At 46.7% G+C, this 18225-nt stretch overlaps 1 protein-coding gene across 1 annotated transcript; it reads left to right on the top strand.

Annotated features, from left to right (window-relative positions):
• Positions 1-1476: 1476 nt before the first annotated feature.
• LOC122368879 (protein bicaudal C homolog 1-like) lies at positions 1477-17163 on the top strand (the record flags this gene model as incomplete). The annotated part of the gene is made up of 6 exons (XM_043343189.1): positions 1477-1770; positions 6080-6197; positions 13646-13680; positions 15963-16020; positions 16494-16573; positions 17061-17163. Coding segments are annotated over exons 1-6 (499 nt in total), but the record flags the coding sequence as incomplete, so codon positions are not given.
• Positions 17164-18225: the final 1062 nt, after the last annotated feature.

An 18225-nucleotide genomic window follows, 5' to 3' on the forward strand; every position in this document is an offset into this window, starting at 1 on the left:
TAGCTCCTGGCAGTGCTGTTCTTCCCGTTTTGTAAGGGTCATCGTCAATGGCTCTCTTCACTGGCTCTTGAGAACTACATGTGCCTCGAAACCTGCCTTCTTAACCCTCGCCCGCACATGCCATTTTCCCATCCTAGAACGCACATGGGGGGGGGGGGGTTGCCACCCCCCGCGCCATTTCGTTCCTGTTGGAGATAGAGCTTAGCGGTAAGGACCAAAAAGATTCTTTGGGAAGAGACGAATCCAATGATACCCAGTTTTACCTTCTCAGGTCAGTCATTGACCTTCCAGGTATTATTATCTGAGAAGCTTTTACCAAAAATGCAGTCAAAAACTTCAAAAAAGTAAATTCAGCTTGCCTAAAACGCAATTATCTTAGATGACCTAGGTTGACCTTGACCCTGACCTTGACCCCTGTACATCGTCGAACAACATGTTCCATGATAGGTGGGAGGTAAGACTGACAAAAAAGGCCGAAATCAGGGTGTCAAAAGCTCATAAGGCCCATGGCAAACGCAATATGTTGAGAATTGGCCATTTGGGTCATGACATGACCTGACAAACAAGGTCATATCTCCGAAACCAGAAATCACAGAAACTTGAAATTTTCAGTGGACATCAAGCAAGGATAGAGGAGCAGCTATACGAAAAATCAGCCTTCTAGCTCTAAAAATATTGAGTGCAGAGCAGAAAGACTACCTGGGGGGGTGGCAACCCCCCCCCCCATGTGCGGGCGAGGGTTAATTTATGCGTAACCTGCTAATCCATCTCTTAGAAATAAATTTGAAATAAGTCATCACATTAAGGCTGTGTTCTTGCCAATATTCACTTGTCCACCTGTTTCGCAATTCACTTTATTCCAAGCTACAAGCAAGCTACAAGCTTCCATGACCGGATTTTTATTGAGGTTTCAGTCATCGAACGCATTGTTCAACCGAGGGAGCTTTTGAAGAGAAGAAAACTGCCGTATAATGAAATTAACCGCCGTGTTTTTATGCATGGGCTTTGATAGGCATTTCCGAGTTTTGGCATCGACTGAAATTAACCGTCTCTCGCGCTTCTGGCTTTCAGCAGGCCACCTTTATACAAAAATTTAACTGAACTTTTTTAACATGCGTCGGTGGCAAAAATGTACTATAATTATTAATTAGACACTATTTTAGCAAACCGCATATTTAATTAATTGCTGTATCGATCAAATAAGCATCTCATTAAACAGAAAAAATACTACACCGCCAAATATCAGCCGACTTGACCCAGCTACAGACACCCAAACGATTCCTTTATTGACCCTTTCAACACAGAGCTTTCTGTACTGTCAGGAATCTCGGCACTCCGATCGTCCTTTTACCGGCCGTACCGGGGCGTGCCGAGCCTGTATCGAACGCCGCACGCTGATTGGCCGCCGGTCGCGCGGCAACCCGTGACGTCACCGAGCTGACCTTGGCCGCTGAATGCCTGCGGCGTCAGAAGGCGTCGCGCTGCCCGTGTGGAGGCTGTGGAAGCTCACTGACCGCCAATTCGAGTTGCGCTATAGACTGTGTCGCGTGCCATATTCGTTCTACTGTGTTGTGTTGAATTCTGGTGACGAATTCCATCGAATTGCACGCATCTGTGACTGCGTTTCGAGACGGAGCGGGGTGTGTTTAGGGTAGAGGGGAGGAGATGCGACTTGAGGAGATGAGGAGGCCTCCGTCTGGACAGGGCGAGGCCGAGATCGGCCAGGAGGACCGCCTCTCCGACGGCAGCACGGACAGAGCCATGAGTCAGGTGAGCTGAGAGTCAGTTTTGTGGGCTGTGAGTCGATTGAACGAGTCGCGAGTTAGTTGAATGAGTCGCAAGTTAGTTGAATGAGTCGTGAGTCGTTTGAATGAGTCGTGAGTCGGTTGAATGAGTCGTGAGTCGATTGAATGAGTGGACGAGACCATATATGGGCATAAATGCAGCCCCGCTACTAAGGGTGAAAAACGGTATAACAAGCCGGTACTTGCGGTATCGCGTCCACTTATCGGAGAGTAAAGGCTTCCATTTTCCACTAGGAATTAGCGTGATTTGATTAAATTCGGCGAAATGACTCGAAAATGGCGATAGGAAAACGGCTTTTCTGCAGATTCTGAGGGACGACGGTGAAAACAGGGCGCCTGGGGCGATTTGATCAAGGTTCGTGAAATTCACACATGACGTTAGGCATGTAGAAGGCCCACGGAGGGGGAAAAGCTCCAAATGTCACGTGACTAATATGCCCTCCGGCGCCCTGTTTTCACCGGCGTCCGTTCTGAGCGTCACAATCAGCTGGCCATTCAATAAATGGATGGTGTTTGAAAGAAAATTGTTTCAGGATTTAATTTAATTACAATAAACAATTATATTTAATTTTAAAATAATAACTTAACCACAATTAGAAAAAAAACATAAACAAAATAATAAAAATAATGACATTTTTAAACCACCGTAATGTTTACATTTTTGGCGCGTCTGTTTCAATCCGCCATATTTGCCAATCACTGATTGACCTTGTGTTGTAACTCTGCGATTTAGAGCCGCCAGTTAATTGTGCACCGAGTGAGTGTGGGCCTTGTGTGGTTAAAAACCATTATTATGCCTTATTTTTTTCATTTGAATGCTAGGATGCATTGAAAAGATGAAGTTGTCTGATTTTATGACCATATATGGTCATCGCCCCGCCCACTCCAGCCGTTGATTGGCTAATCCAATTTTTGTTTGGCTCCTCGTAGTTTCCCCAACTGAGCTGTGACAGTTTGGGAAACTACAAGGCGAAAATCCAAATATTGATTGACCAATAATTTGTTGGAGTGGGCGGGGCTATGATCATATAAAGGCATAAGGGGCCGTCCATAAATTACGTTATGCATGAGGGGGAGGTGGGTTTGATCGAGCGTAATGATAGCGTAGCAGGGGAGGAGGGGCGCTTTTCTGCGGCGGTGTAGCGCTATTGGTTCCCGAATTAGCCGTTGACAATTTCCAAAATTATTGAAATGGACTAAATTTGACCTTCGATGACCTCTGATGACCTGAATTTTGACCTGACCTTAAAATTGACCGAAGTGTTTTCTTTCTTATTTTTGACGCTCTTTCGATTGCCTGCCGCTTAATAACGCGTGTCGCTACGTGGCCCAGGAGCCGAGTTAGACGGGGAGCGTAAAAACGCCCCCCCCCCCCCAGCACTTGGCGGAAAGTTCAGGCCATCAGCACGGCGCGGGTTAAGAAAGATAAAATTCAATTTAAGGCAAGTGAAATTCATTTTAAGACAGATAAAATTCATATTAAGGAAGCTAGCATTCAAGTTAAGAAAGATGAAATTCAAATTAAGAAAGATAACATACAAATTAAAAAGATATTTGCAATATAGCCGTATTGATTTTACCAGCGTGGTGGTATTATGAAGTGTATATGGAAACATGAACCAAATGTCTGTAAGACCGGATGTAGTGTGAAGGCGGCGACTTCGAATTGGGCCCTAACATCCACGTGATGGGTGCGATGACGCAGACTGGCCTCTTTTATTGGGAACGCCGAAGAGGGTCTTTTAACCCGCGCACCGACGGGGGTCTGCACCAACTTTGCACCGACGGGGGGGTGGGGGTGCACCACGCTGTTCATGCAATTTCCAGAGTAGGTGTAAAATTCATTAACGCCAGGGTACTGAAAGTTTCGTCGCGATCGGCCGCTTTTTACGCGAGTTATTCGCAAAAAAAAAACGTGGGGGGGGGAGTCCGTTTGACCTCCCATCCCTATACGGGCGAAGGTTAAAATGAATGAAAAAAGGTGTAGTTTTGAGTTGAGATAAAAGGTCTCTATTTGATAAAAGGACCTTTGAATAAAAGGTCATTTATTTTGGCTTTTAGCGGCATCCGCGACCCCTCCCTTGGTTACGAAGCGAGCGAAGCGAGCGTATAGTCTTTCCTTAGATTAACGGAAATTTCTGAGTATGAGCGGCCGGCCGACCGGCCGACCGTGGTCACGATTCTGCGACGCTTATATCTCAGCAACCACTTGACCGATTTACACGCGGTAATTTTTGTAGGGTAGCTTCATTCCTTCTACCAAGTATTGGACTATTCCCGATGCATATGGGTGACGCCTTATGCACGTGCCACGTGCAGAACGAAGAGGTGTCACTTTTGTAATTGTTGCAATATCTCTGTAACTACTTGGCCGATTGCGCTGAAAGTTGGCATGTAGGTAGGCACTAGAGATGTCAATCGAATGCCAACTTTTTGGTATACCGATACCAAAGCGATACCAACTTGGTATTTGGTATTTCAATCGTAATGTATTTGGTATTTTGTTGGTATCATAAGCCCTCACTAATGTATAAGAGGCTAAGAAATCGGTAAAAGTTGGTATTTCCCTCAGTTTCCCAAGTTGGTTTGGTTTCGGTATTCTCCCGTGCTTTTGGTTGGTATTTGGTTTGGTATCGGTATTCCGATTTTCCGTTATTGACATCACTAGTAGGCACCCACTAGGCAATGCATATCCATGTGCCAGAGTTGGGGTGCTGCTGCACGTGCGCACGTGCAGGGGTCGATTCCAGATCTCGAGAACGGCTGGACCGATGGCGCTCAAATTTGGCACATGGCTAGGGACCGGTTAGTAGGGTGCCGTGCAAAAGTCAGTTGGGACCCATTTTGCACGTGCGCACGTGCAGGGTGCCGCTTCCAGATCTCGAGAACGGCTGGGCCGATTGTGCCCAAATTTGGCACATCGCTAGAGACCGGTTAGTAGGGTGCCGTGCACAAGTCAGCTCGAGGTACCCCTTCGAAATTTCGCACGTGCAACTGCAAGGCTCACCCTCTCGCTCGCTCAGTTAAGGACGTGTTACACTGCCGAATTTTGGCCACGACCCTGTCGCCGAATCACGTCGTGTAGGAAATCGGCGAACAGTTCACCGACAGAGGCGAACAGTTCGCCGGGAGAACCGATTTGCAGACAACGGGTGGGCCCCCCCTAATCGTGCGCTGGTCGAAGCTGATCCATGATTCGGCGAACATCGCGAATGAATGGCGAATCTGTTGCGAATAGTCGGCGATACCTTGGCAACAAGTCGGCGCACGTAGCGACATGTCGGCGGCGACTCGGTGACTGTTTGGCGATCATGTTCGTTTATTATATGTTCGGCGAACGGCCACGAAATTTTCATTTTCATGAAATTTTCGTGTCGGTCGTGACGAACCGTAAAAGTCGCGCGGTGGGCACCGACTGGTCTGCGAAATGCCAAGACCGTGGAAGAAAGATCCCAAATCGGTCCGCGACATAGGATGACTTGCATATTCGTGCGCATTCGTGTACCAAAATTCGGCAGTGTAACAAGGGCTTTAGTCGCCCCAAAAGGCGTTATACTGGTCGGTAAGGATTTAGTGACGCCACTTCTCGGGGGAAACTGGAGGAAGAAAAGTTATAAAATCGATCGTAAAGGTTTTCAACAAATTCAAACAACTGTGACAGACCGTGAATTTGATGCTGTGGAGAATCTTTAGCGAATTTCAGGGCGATTGCGCTGTTATCGCCAAAAGTCGGCAGGGGGCGTCACACGCCCCCCCCCCCCTCAGTCAATAGCAATCTGGAGCTACCGTACTCTTACATTGTTCTTACATTGTTTACATAATTCATTGTGCCGAGGCTTGTTTTATCAACAGAAAAATAGCCGCCTGCCGGAATTTTTTGCCTAATGGACGTTTCACATACAAAGCGTAAGAGGTAAAGCCTTATCCGCTTACATGCTCATCGCGTTTACGCTCCGTAAACGCGATGGCAAAAAAATCTGTCTTTAGGCAAAAAGTTTCGGCAGGCGGCTATTTTCTGTTGGTAAAACTGGCCTCTGAGCTCTATAATACCATCTGGCTGATTCAGAGGCGGATCCAGCGCAGTTTTTTTTTGGGGGGGGGGGGGCAAACCATAACAATTTATCTATTCTTTCCATGCCTCCTCCATAGGCGTAATGTTAAAATTATGCCGTTTGGGGGGGGGGTGCAAATGCCCATTTTGCCCCCCCCCCCCCACCTGGATCCGCCACTGGGCTGATTCTTGAATCAGACTCTAGAAATGACTCCATTTTCAGGATGCCCGATCGGTGGACTCTCAAGTGTCTGGTGACCTGGCTGACCTTGACCTCGGCGAGCTGGAGAAGGTCGAGCGGGTCAAGGTCGACCGGAAGAAACTGGAGGACCTCTTGTACGGTACGTCCGGTGTATACAGAATGATGAATGTCGACTACAGAATAATGTTCCACTCTAGTGATGTCAATTACGGAAAATCGGAATACCGATACCAAACCAAATACCAACCAAAACCACGGGAAAATACCGAAACCAAGCCAGCTAGGGAAACTGAGGGAAATACCAACTTTTTACCGATTTATTAGCCTCTTATACATTAGTGAGGGCTTATGATACCAACAAAATACCAAACACATTACGATTGAAATACCAAATACCGAGTTGGTATCGGTTTGGTATCGGTATACCAAAAAGTTGGCATCCGATTGACATCTCTATTCCACTCCTCAGAAGCTATCCGTTGACCGAAGCGCTAAGTTGTGCCGTTTATCACGCAATTAAGCGTGTCGATTGTGAGCATTGGGACAAAGCTATAATTTGTGAACTCAGCCCGTGTGATGCGGCACAGCCTACCACTCCAGGCAAATAATTGTCTGAAAAGTGGAACATCATTCTGTAGTCGACCTTCTCATATCGTGACACCCGTTAGGTGTAAGACGTGTTCGAGCGTCTTTCATACAGTTTTGCTATCGTGTGGGTATTACGTTGAGTAAGTAACTGTATGTAATTTGGCGTTAGTTTAGTATCAAACTCCGCTTAGATACTTTAAAACTAATGAGTTACGATTGGACTTTGCTACCCTACAATATCTCGTGTTAATAAGAGAACCACGACTGAGCTATCATACCTAAGCACCACACGAATATCTGTTGTATGGTTGGTTATTAATCTTATTTAAATGATCATCAACCAAATTATTCGTTAATGCAGTTTAAATTATACTTTCACCAAGTGCCACTACGTTACCCCCTCCCTCCCTCCCACCCCGCCCCACCACCCTTCTGCGCCGTTTTATGTCGTGCGGCCAGTGCTGGGGTCCATGTTGTCCTCCCTCTACCCTGGTAACCACGGGGGGCGGCTAATGAGACCCCTCCCCTCCTCCCCCCGTGGAAAATCGATGGGAGAATAGCACGTGGCCAAGGTCAAATGGTTTGACGGAATGGTGGTGACAGGTTGGTGGAGGGGGAGGGGAGGGAGGTAGGGAGGGAAAGGGAGGGAGGGGAGGGAGGGGAGGGATAGGATACGGGTAGCGGAGGGAGGGAATTCGGGTAGGGGAGGAAGGGAATACGGGTAGGGGAGGGGATAGGATCAAGGAAAAGTGATTTGGCTAGGAGAGATAGGGATAAGGGAGCTGGGAGGGATACGATCGGGGAGAGGGATAGGATTAGGGGATAGGGCACAAGGGCTCTGCCACAGTGCAGGGAGAGATTCAGTGCTTAGAGAAGTCAATCGGAAGCAGACGTTTTGGTATACCCATACCAAACTAATACCAACTTGGTATTTGGTATTCCAATCCTAATTTGTGTTTAGTATTTTAGTGGTATTTTGAGTCATAAGTTATGTATGTTAGGCTGTGAATTTGGTCAAAAGTTGTTATTTACCTGGCATTCCCAAGACGATTTGGTTTCTGTATTTTCCTATGGTGTTGGTTGGTATTTGGATACGACATCGGTATCCAGATTTTCTGTATTTGGCATCACCGATCCACACCTCCCATTGGGTTCTTTTTATAACGCAGCCTAATTTATCAGGGTCTGCAATTCTGCATTTTCCCCCATAATACTGAGCAGGTGGCGCTACCCCTGTGATAGGGTAATACTCCAATTATTGCTGGTGACAGCCGGTAGCTGGAGGGAGAATACCAAACTGACGTAAGATGCAGAGTGAGGAGTGGGCAGAGTTATGAATAGAGGATGGGGGAAATGGATAAAGTTGTTTTTAAGGGTTTTGTTGGCATGGTTTTGTTTCGGCCTTCTAACAACGTGACGTTGAGTTAGGTATATGGTTCATTATAATCAATGCTCTCGTCCCTATTACTTTCAAGCGTTCATGCAACGCTCATGCCGACGTAGCCCAAGTTTGTTTACTTCAATTGCCATCAACCTAAAATTTCCATAGTATCACGTGAAATCTCAAATGAACAGTTCCCAGTTACATTTTCACCATACACTTTTTTCAAAAAGGCTACGACGCGTCCTTGATGTTATATGCCATGCATTGCATGCAACTTGCATGCATATGGTTAAATCATTTATGTAGTTGATGCTATGTTCGAATGATGTGTTTTTCAAACTAATGATGCATGCCATTCTTATCACGCTTACGCAATGCTCCTGCATTTTATATGAGGGCTGAACAGACTTCAACGGAATGACTTCAGGTGCTCTGTAGTCTGTCTGTACAGTGTTCACCTGGCGACTAGGGTTGTATTACAATTTAGTAGCGGTGAGCCATATATTTTACCTGCGTTCCAAGCTCTGGCTTCACACAACACACGAATAAGCCCTCGCCCAACGACTCTTAGCCGGGTGCCGCTAAGTTGCCAAATAAGCTATGTAAGCGGTAAGTTCTTTACTGTTCCAACTTGGAACAGTAAGACTGTTTCCAAGCTTACGCTCCCGATTTTTTTTCTCTCTCTCTCTCTTTTTCTTCCGCTCTCTCTCTCTCTCTCTCTCTCTCTCTCTCTCTCTCTCCCTCTCTCTCTCTCTCTCTCTCTCTCTCTCTCTCTCTCTCTCTCTCTCTCTCCTCTCACTCCCTCTTCACACTCTCTCTTTCTCATCCGCTCTCTCTCTACCTCCTCTCTCTCTCTCTCTCTATCTCTCTCTCTCTCTCTCTCTCTCTCTCTCTCTCTCTCTCTCTCTCTCTCTCTCTCTCTGACTCTCTCTCCTCTCTCTCTCTCTCTCTTCCACCCCTCACTCTCTCTTTCTCTTCCACTCTCTCTACCTCCCTCTCTCTCACTCCCTCCCCTCACTCTCTCCCTCTCTTCCGCTCTCTCTACTTCCCTCCCTCTCACTCACTCCCCTCGCTCTCTCTTTCCCGCTCCGTCAGTCAGCCGACTGCGCCGTCCGCTCAAGGTCGTTGACCCCGGGATCGATGCCCTCGGGTGGCAACTTTCTCACGAGTCGAACGCAAGGAAGGGGGGCGATCAGCGGGGGGGGGGCGGAGAGGGATTCCCGTCGATCTCGAATGAACGAAGGTGTCTGATATCGGAGATGATGTCTCCTGCAGACTGGCGTCAGCGGTGGAGGGGGAGGTTAGTCGGGGGGGGGGGGGCAGTGGAGAGGCGGTTGGTTGGTTCAATGCACGCAGCTTTGCTCTCAGTCTGTTGGGTGAAATGAGCGTGGAAGGTGTACGGGGGATACCGCTGGATAAGGGAATCTATCAGATCAGGTAAGGACCGAGAAAACCTGTTCCGCCCCCCCCCCCCCCCTGCTGCGGGCTACGGCCGCCATGACCACTAGAAATTAGCGCCAGTGCTTTAAAGGCCTACTTGATCCGTGGACTTAGATAATTCGATTTTTTTAAATGATATTCCAGATGACCTGAAAGAGGTTAGAGAATCAGTCCGAGCCGCTTCTGTGGCGCTTGATGTGATTAGTGACGTCACGTGGACAGAAGTTATCAGGGGCGCGGGAACTACTTTCCGACTGGGGAGGCACACCATAATAGAGATTAACCTAGGGTACCCCCAAATCTAGTTTTCTCACCGGTTTTAGGCCACTTATTTTTCACCCCTCGGCTTTTTCAACAACAAAAGAAAACATTTGCAAAAAAAGTGTGGTATTCCGTCTCAAAGCTGTGGGGGCACCGCCCCCACGGCCCCAGAGTTGGGGGGGGGGCAAGCTGCCCCCACTGCCCCCCGGCTCCCGCGCCTATGGAAGTTATGGCCTGCACAGTGCACACACACTTGGCCTACACACTTGACTTGCGGGTCTGCTGCCGTGAGTTTGCGTCGTCATGGAAATCGGTAGTCGAGGGCAGATTTGGTGGCTAGCAACACTGACCAGCATAATGCAAGGACGAGACGGTGAGACTTCTAAAAAAAGCGTATCATTCCTGGTTTTAATTGCTGATTTGCGTTCTCGTTGTCTTTTGTGCTTCTTGGATATAATGTGATTTGGATATTGCTAGTCATTTTTGCTGATAAAGTCAGTTCCTTTCATCATTTGATTGGTTGAACATTATTTTGCATTTTTATTTGATCCCCGCTTTACGAAAACTGGGTAATGGTTATCGAGCAACCCAAAAACTAAGGACCTTGCCTGCTTTAGCCCGGCGGCCGCTGGGCCTCCGCGCCATCCGCCGGCCGCTGGAGGGGGGGGGGGGGAAGCAACCAGTCCTCCCCTTATTTCTATGATATCGTCGCAATGCGAAGAGATACTAAATAGAGAAGTGAAACGTTGCACACATATTCCGGAACAGCTAGCCGCAGTTGTGTCCCAGTCCAAATTTGTTGTGAATCTCATTTGAAGTTTCCTCACGATATATCCGATATATGGGAGTTGGGACCGAATATAAAGGGTCAATCAATCACTGGTCAGGAACTGGTTGAAAGTGTATTTAGTTGTGGCAGGATGCCAGCAGGTGCTGTGCAGTTCATTTACCGTTGAGTTTCATGCCCAGTGTCCCAGTGTTTCATCAGAAATCGGCAAAACCTTATACGATAGGTGTTATCACAAGTGTATTCGCGGCCATTGGGGAGACGTAAGAAAAGAAGAAAACAACTGGCCCCAAGAACTTTAAATTATCAGTTAGCATGCACCTTTTCCTTGATGTGTAGATAATTTACCAGTAATTATTAGAGAAAATTGCGTTTAAAATCTTCCATTTATGCTTTTATCATCGTTTGCACAATATGTTCTTTTACTAAGCTAGAAACACTAATTAGAAATAGTTCCCGCATCATCAAGAACAATAGGGAAGGCTTGAAGTTAATACAATAATCTAAACGGTTTTGTAATCAATGTGAAGACACTTCTAAAATTGCCTGTAGAAATATTGAAGGCAAAAATTCAACTTTTTCACAAGACTGATGTCTATAAACCTATTCAACGTGTGACAACTCAGCCGGTATTCCGTCGCCTACAGCCCAGCTTTCCCTAGTGACCGATAGAGGCGCTGCTATCGATGTCCGCCCGTGCCACCTAACGAACGTCACTGTGACGTCATCTTGAGTCCACCATCACCAAAAATTCACCCCAGTATAGCATAGGTACTTAATGGAAGCTATGCCCAGTTTCAAGTTCGTAGCTTATCAGGGCTCGGTAATATCACACAAAACGTAAAAAAGGAGCAAGTTAATGCCTCTCCCCCCCCCCCCCCCGCCCAACGGCTCGTGGGTTTGGATCCGATGAAACTGAGACAAAGTTACCATCAGCAGATTTGAGCATTCAGACGGTGGTATTGTTCACTACGTCACTTTGCAAGCACTGATGTCAGCCAATACTTTATTCCGCTTACATAAGGTGATTAATGTACATGCATATCGTATCAGTTAGCATTCAGTGTACTTTAGCGTCGCTATCTGGACGCCGGGGCCTCGAACATCCCAACTGCCAAAGCATATCACCGAATAGATGGGTGTCCGTTTCGCCTGAATGACAGAGGTAACGTTTGAATTCCCGGTTCAGGCCTTACTACTCACTCGTGCATGTGGTTGTGTAATGCAGCCGCCAGTGTTTAGAGGGCTAACACTTAACTTAATTGATTACGAGCGAGCGAGCGCAGCGAGCGAAGCGAAGTCTTTTCATTATAACTTAAAAAAATCTCAGTATAAGCGGCCGGGCCCGGCCCATCCCTTCTACCCCGTAATTGACTACTTTTAATGCATCTCAGTGACCGTCGTAGCACGTGCCACGTGAAAAATCAAGGGTGTTCACTGTTCAGGCTGTTTTGCAAAAGTAGTGATTTTGATAGGCTCATATCTCAGCAGCCGCTTGGGCGATTGTCTCGCGATCATTTTTGTAGGGTAGCTGCATCCCCTCTACCAAAGGTCGGATACCCTTGATCTATGTAAGTGACCCCCACTGCACGTGCCAAATACCTACAAAAAGAAAAGGTGCCAAATTTGTTCCCATTTCAATAACTCTGTAAAGTGTAATTACTGGGGCGATTTCGCTGAAACTTGGCATACAGGTAGGCACCCATCAGGCCATGCATTCCCATGTGTTGCGGCTAGGGTGCTACTGCACGAGCGCACGTGCAGGGGGCGCTTCCAGATCTCGAGAACGGCTGGGCCGATTGCGCTCAAATTTGGTACACGGTTGGGGACCGGTTAGTAGGGTGCCGTGCAAAAGTCACTTTGGACCCCGTTTGCACGTGCTCACGTGCAGAATGCCGCTTCCAGATCTCAGGAACGGCTGGGCCGATCGCGTTCAAATTTGGTACACCGCTAGCGACCGATTAGAAGGGTACTTTGCACAAGCCCGTTGGAAGTACCCTCTCGCCCTTCCGCACGTGCAGGGCTCACTATCTCGCTGGCTCGTTCTTCACCCAAAAGGCGTTTTACTGGTTATATTATATACTCGGCTGATGAATCACCGAAAGTGGCAGACTGATTTCGTCAACATTTGGACCTTTTCACGAATGCCGAACAACAATAACCATACGGCCTCGTACCTATCGCTGTCAGGATTCTCATCATCCCCCTCCCCCCAATGGCGGATTAGTAAAGGTGGTGTTGAACACTGTGGGGACACACTTTACAGAAAGGTTCTAAATACATATTTTATAGGGGTCAATTCCCGAAATTAGTAGGTAGAGCTATTATGGTCAGTAGCGGCGGAACACCTTCAATCAAAGGGGGGCACTACCGACTTTTGGTCCCATTCTTTCCATGCAACGCCCATAGGGCTAATGTTAAAATGCCAAAATCAAAGGGGGGCACGATGCCCCGGTGTCCTCCCTGTTCCGCCGCATATGATTATGGTAATTCTGATTAGTTTTGATGGCATGAAACGTTATTTTGAACATTGTTATGATGATTGCGACAACTATGAACGATAGCCTCGTGGTCATCTCAAAAAGGTCCGAACAACAAAATAAAAAAACACGCTCAAAGAATTTAGATTTTGCTCCTCTCATGGGTTTCGTTTTTTTCGGCCACTTTTAGACATGAGCACAATGAGGTTATCATTCATGCTTGTCGCAGTCCTAATTTGATGATATCGGAATTCGGAATCATCCTATTGCGCATTGTAATAAATAGGGTGAATGTTAAAAAACACTAGTTTTGGTAGGTTTCGGACCTATCAAGCCTTTGTAAAACGACAGCAGTGCGTATTCCAAACTTCCTTGGATTCCACTTCCGCATATACCCTACTCGTTCAGTTATCTCTGATAGTGATTGTAGCACAACTTGTAAAAGTGGCACAAACCTTGTTACTTTGAACACCTGATGTGACACTCTTTTCTCTTGACTACTGTCTCGTGTGTGCGTTAACCCATTGTGATAAACTGTTGTGCGTGTTAGCCTGTGAGTTTGGGGCGAGAGCACCCGTATCGTGAGATTTTATATCCCTTGTGAGATTTTATATCCCTAGTTTGTGACACTTTCTCCCGTTTCGCAGGATCTCCAGTTGCCGTGGAGGAGTTCTTTATGAAGGTAAGGCGAAATGGTAGTAGGGGAGAGTGGGGCAAAGCGGCCACCCGGGGCAAAGCGGCCACCCATCGTTTTAGCCCTTCATAGCTGGCGTCAGGCCAATTTATGGTTTCCAATTATACTTCTCTTCACGGTCGTTCGAATGAGCCAGACCGGGGTTTCAGGCCCATCATCATTGTTCTGTGAAACACGGAAAAGCATTTCTTGCCAGGTTACCAACTATGTTTACAATTTTTAAATGTTATGTTATTCCATAACCGTTTGGAATTTTTAAAAGCGTTCTTGTCCATGCATTGCATGGTTATCGTACATGTATTCTACCAATTTTAATGTTTTTTACCCCACTAATAGCTAAGCTGGAATATTTTTGTCTCGGACGGTATGCGCGGGGCAAAGTAGCCGGGGCAAAGTGGCCACCCCCCAATTGGCCATAAGCTGCTTCCATCTGGATAAAAACATTATTTATATTCAAATGTGTCGTCATGCATTCATCTTGGCCACTTTCCAGTTGCATGAGTTACCAAATAATGCAATTAAATGTTTTTTCATGAAAATCCTTTCTTTGTTTACCTACAGATGGAAGATGATAAAGTAAACATCCATCCTCGCTTAACCTTGTCACCATCAAATACCCTAGTCGTACACGAGGCAACTATTTTGTTTCTCATGTCGGGACTTGAGAAGACGCCGGTGGCCGCTTTGCCCCAGGGTATGGGGCAAAGTGGCCAATATGCATAGGTTTAAAGTTTTGTCAATATCTTTCATATGTGAACGCCTTTGGAAATAAAACGCAGTTGAAATAAAAGGCAACTTAATACGGATCACATTGGTATAGAAAGAATCTTTCCAAGTTTAAAAATCAAGGGTTGGCATCGTGAGAAGCGTTAGGGTGGCCGCTTTGCCCCACTCTCCCCTACCTGTTACTCTAAATAAATGTTGACACATTGAAGATTATCTGCCCTGCCTACTGAAACCCTATTTAGGCCCCTTGGTAGATGACCTTAGGTTATACGACCTTTATCAGGCAAATTAATGTGTGTGCATTTCCGTTTGAGCCTGATACAAATGACCATTATTAAATCAATGCGACCATAATTTCTCAGATGTAAAGCTACTAATACAAAGACTAAAAATTCAGGATGCCTCGCCGAAAAATTGTTCTGATGATTTAGAGGCAATTTGCCTCTAATCAGATCAGTCTCGTCAGTGGCTTTAAATATCAAGGGACAGCGACGACCGATTGACTTTTCTCTTTGATAGTGATCTTGATACACGGGCTCATCTTTGATTTTAGTTTGAGTTTGAGGCTATTTTTCAAATATGCATACACGATCGCTTATTTCATTCTAATGAAAAGCTGAACGAAATCCTATGATTTAAAGATTGCGGGTCTGCATTTTAGTTGTTACTATCTTAATGGTCACTTTACTACTTTTTTAGAAACACTGTTTACAATCTGCATTCGCCCCGCCGCACTATATGGCCGTTGCCGGAAAACTCTCACAAGTGTCTCGTGAATGCAATAGCCGGAAGCACTTCTGCTCATAAAAATGGCTTTGTCGCTTTTCTGTGTTCAGTGTGTTTTTTTTTTAGGTGCGCTCAGGATAGAAACTTGATAGAAGTGTGTCCTTTTGAAGCTGATGTGAGTGTATCCTATCATTTTTTCTCATCCTATCATCCTTTCCTAGCAGCCTATCATTTCATCTTATCCTTTCAATTTATACAGTGGTTTTCTGTGATAATTCTGTTTCGGCGGGCTAGCCCGTTCAATTTGTGCTCTATTCTATGGTGTTCTATGTAAGTAGGTATGTATGTTGCATTGCTGTGCTGTATGGCTTGTGTTGTTTGTCTTTGTATTCCTGCGTTGTATGCCTTGTGTGGTTTTTATTTGTGTTGTTGGATGCGTCTCTGCTCTGATGACGGACGGGTATTGTACTGCGGGTCTGCTGCTGTGTCGCTGCGACTCTGCGTGTTTGGTCCTGTCCAGGCCGTAGTCACTAGCATGCCTGTAACGTGTACGTTTTCGCGAAGTCATCGTGTGAATGGTGCGGCCTTTTTCTGAGGAACTCTCTGTAATACTCGTAACTATATTGTGTTAGGATATTTTGTAAGATTCAGGATCAGCTTATTGAAAAATATGTTTCCAAAATCTAAAACTATGTAATAGATGCAGTTGTTTACTCCCGAAAAGTTCTCACCATGACATCAGCATTCTCTAGTGACGCCATCTGGTATTTATCGTATCGGTCCTGTCAATCAAGCGCCCCTGTTGTGGTTTATTACAGATTGAATCCGACACCAACACGCGTATACAGTGGCCTAGAGACTGCTCCTCGAAACGAGGTGAGAGACTAAGGGGGACGGCGACACCGGAATGTCTACGATAGTGTTTGAAGAGAGTAGTGCTGTGTTATGTTACAGTGTGTTGACGTGACGTCATTCATGTGTCAAATGAACTCACTGATGTGCTTCATTCGGAGATGCCTGCCTCCTACATAACACACGAGTGACGTCACTCGTGTGGTATGACGACGTCTGATGTATCATATGACGTCACGCTGTAGCGTATGACGTCACTGATGCCATAAGTATCGCATGACTTCCTAAAGAGTTATATGACGGCATTGATGTGTTATTTGACATCAGACATGTTTTATGACATGACCAATGGGTCAGGTGTCGTCACTGTTGTGATATTTGACGTCACTTTTGTATTTTACGCCGTCACTGATGTATTATAGGTACGCCGTCACTGATGGTGTTATGTGACGTCACTGATGGTGGTCTGTGACGTCACTGACGTGGCCGGCGGTCAGACCCCCAGGTTCGTGTCATCGGTCTCTCTAGTGACGTGGACGCGGCCCGGTCCATCATCCACCGCGAGCTCGGAATAAGGGTGAGGTCAACGTCAGTGTGACGTCATATCGCTGTCATAGTGACGTCACTGATGTTACTTTACGGGTGGCATTGCTGCTATTTCTTTTGTACCTACATAGGAAACCTTCTTGGCACCTGGTAATATGCTCAATAGGTGACTTATCAGTAATTGCAACAAGTGAGGCTCGAAAAATAGCATCTAATTTCAACAGGTGAATTGTATTGTATTGTATTGTATTGTACTTATCGGCCCGGCCCGGTGTCGGGCTATGGCTTCCTATACTTTTATTACGGTGAAATACCTGTGCTTATATATCGATGACTTTTTCCTAGAATCATTAACAGAAATGTGTGATGGCTGTTGTGGCCACGATAAAACATGAACTAAACTTGTGTTGCAAGCTTACATAATTCACATAAATAACTGACCGCTCTGCTGAGTCGCAAATGCCTCCTTAGGTCAACTTTAAGCACACCAGTCAATAAGGTCGATATTTCTGTTCCAGAACATGAACCGAGCGTCTCTAAAGGTGGACGTCAGCTATACCGACCATAGCCACATGATCGGCGTAGGCGGGAAATGCAGCAAGGACCTCTCCAATCGAACAAGTCAGTAGCATAGACCCGGGAACAGGGGGGCAGCGGGGGCGCTTGCCCCCCCCAACTTGAGAGCCGAGGGGGCGGCGCCCCCTCAACATTGAGGCAGCGTGAAAGGATCTTTCTTCCCTTTTCCGGACTTCTTTCCTTCTTGTTTTCCATCTAAACATCATCACACGGCATTTTCCTAGCCATCTGAATGGTTTCTGCTGATACAGTATCGATTTCACAACATCTGCTATTGTCATCCCGCTTTGGTTTGGGCCTGGCCTTGGCCATGAGTTTGGCAGGCCAGATTTTATACTAGACCATTTTGACAAAACTTTGAGAAATATATAACGTACAACGGTGGTAAAATCGTTGCTATAATATAGGTATAACACAAGTTTACCCGCTCCGGGTGTGAGGGAGGGGTGTGGGGCAATGAGTGCACTGACGTGGCGCCCTCGGAAGGCCGGTATCTATGGGATTAAAGCTCAGCTACACTAAGGGCTTGTCTGATGCATTTGGTTATCGGTAGCACCCTCAGAATCACCGGCGTATAGGGCCCTCAGAGCCGCCGGTAAGGGGCCTTTAGAGGCATTGGTATGGGCCGCCATGCAGGTGCCGGTTCGGGCGCACAGAGGTGCTAGTGTGATTCTCTCAGAGGCGCCGGTGAGGGTCCTTACAGGCGTTGCTCTGGGATCTCATAGACGCTGGTGTGGAGCCGTTACAGACGGGTGTGGGGTCTTTAGAGCTGCTGACACGAACCCTCTACAAACCAACAGGGGATTCTCAGTGACCGGCACGGGGCCCTTAGGCCGGCAGAAGAAGTCTTGTGGGGTCCTTAGAGAGGGTGCGTATTATTTAGGCCAGGGTTCATAATGTCCAGGGCACAATGTGTCCATGCTCGAAATGGCCAGTGCCTTGAATTGGCCCGTGTTCACATTGACCAGGGATTACATGGTCCAAATGTGGCCAACTGGCTGCAGATAGGGTAAATTCAAAAGGCCAGGGTTCATAATGTCCAGGGCACGATGTGTCCAGTGTTCGAAATGGCCAGGGTTCATAATGTCCAGGGTACGATGTGTCCAG

The sequence above is a fragment of the Amphibalanus amphitrite genome, unplaced genomic scaffold (assembly GCF_019059575.1).
Source record: "Amphibalanus amphitrite isolate SeventyFive unplaced genomic scaffold, NRLGWU_Aamphi_draft 000985F_arrow, whole genome shotgun sequence".
NCBI lineage: Eukaryota > Metazoa > Arthropoda > Thecostraca > Balanomorpha > Balanidae > Amphibalanus > Amphibalanus amphitrite.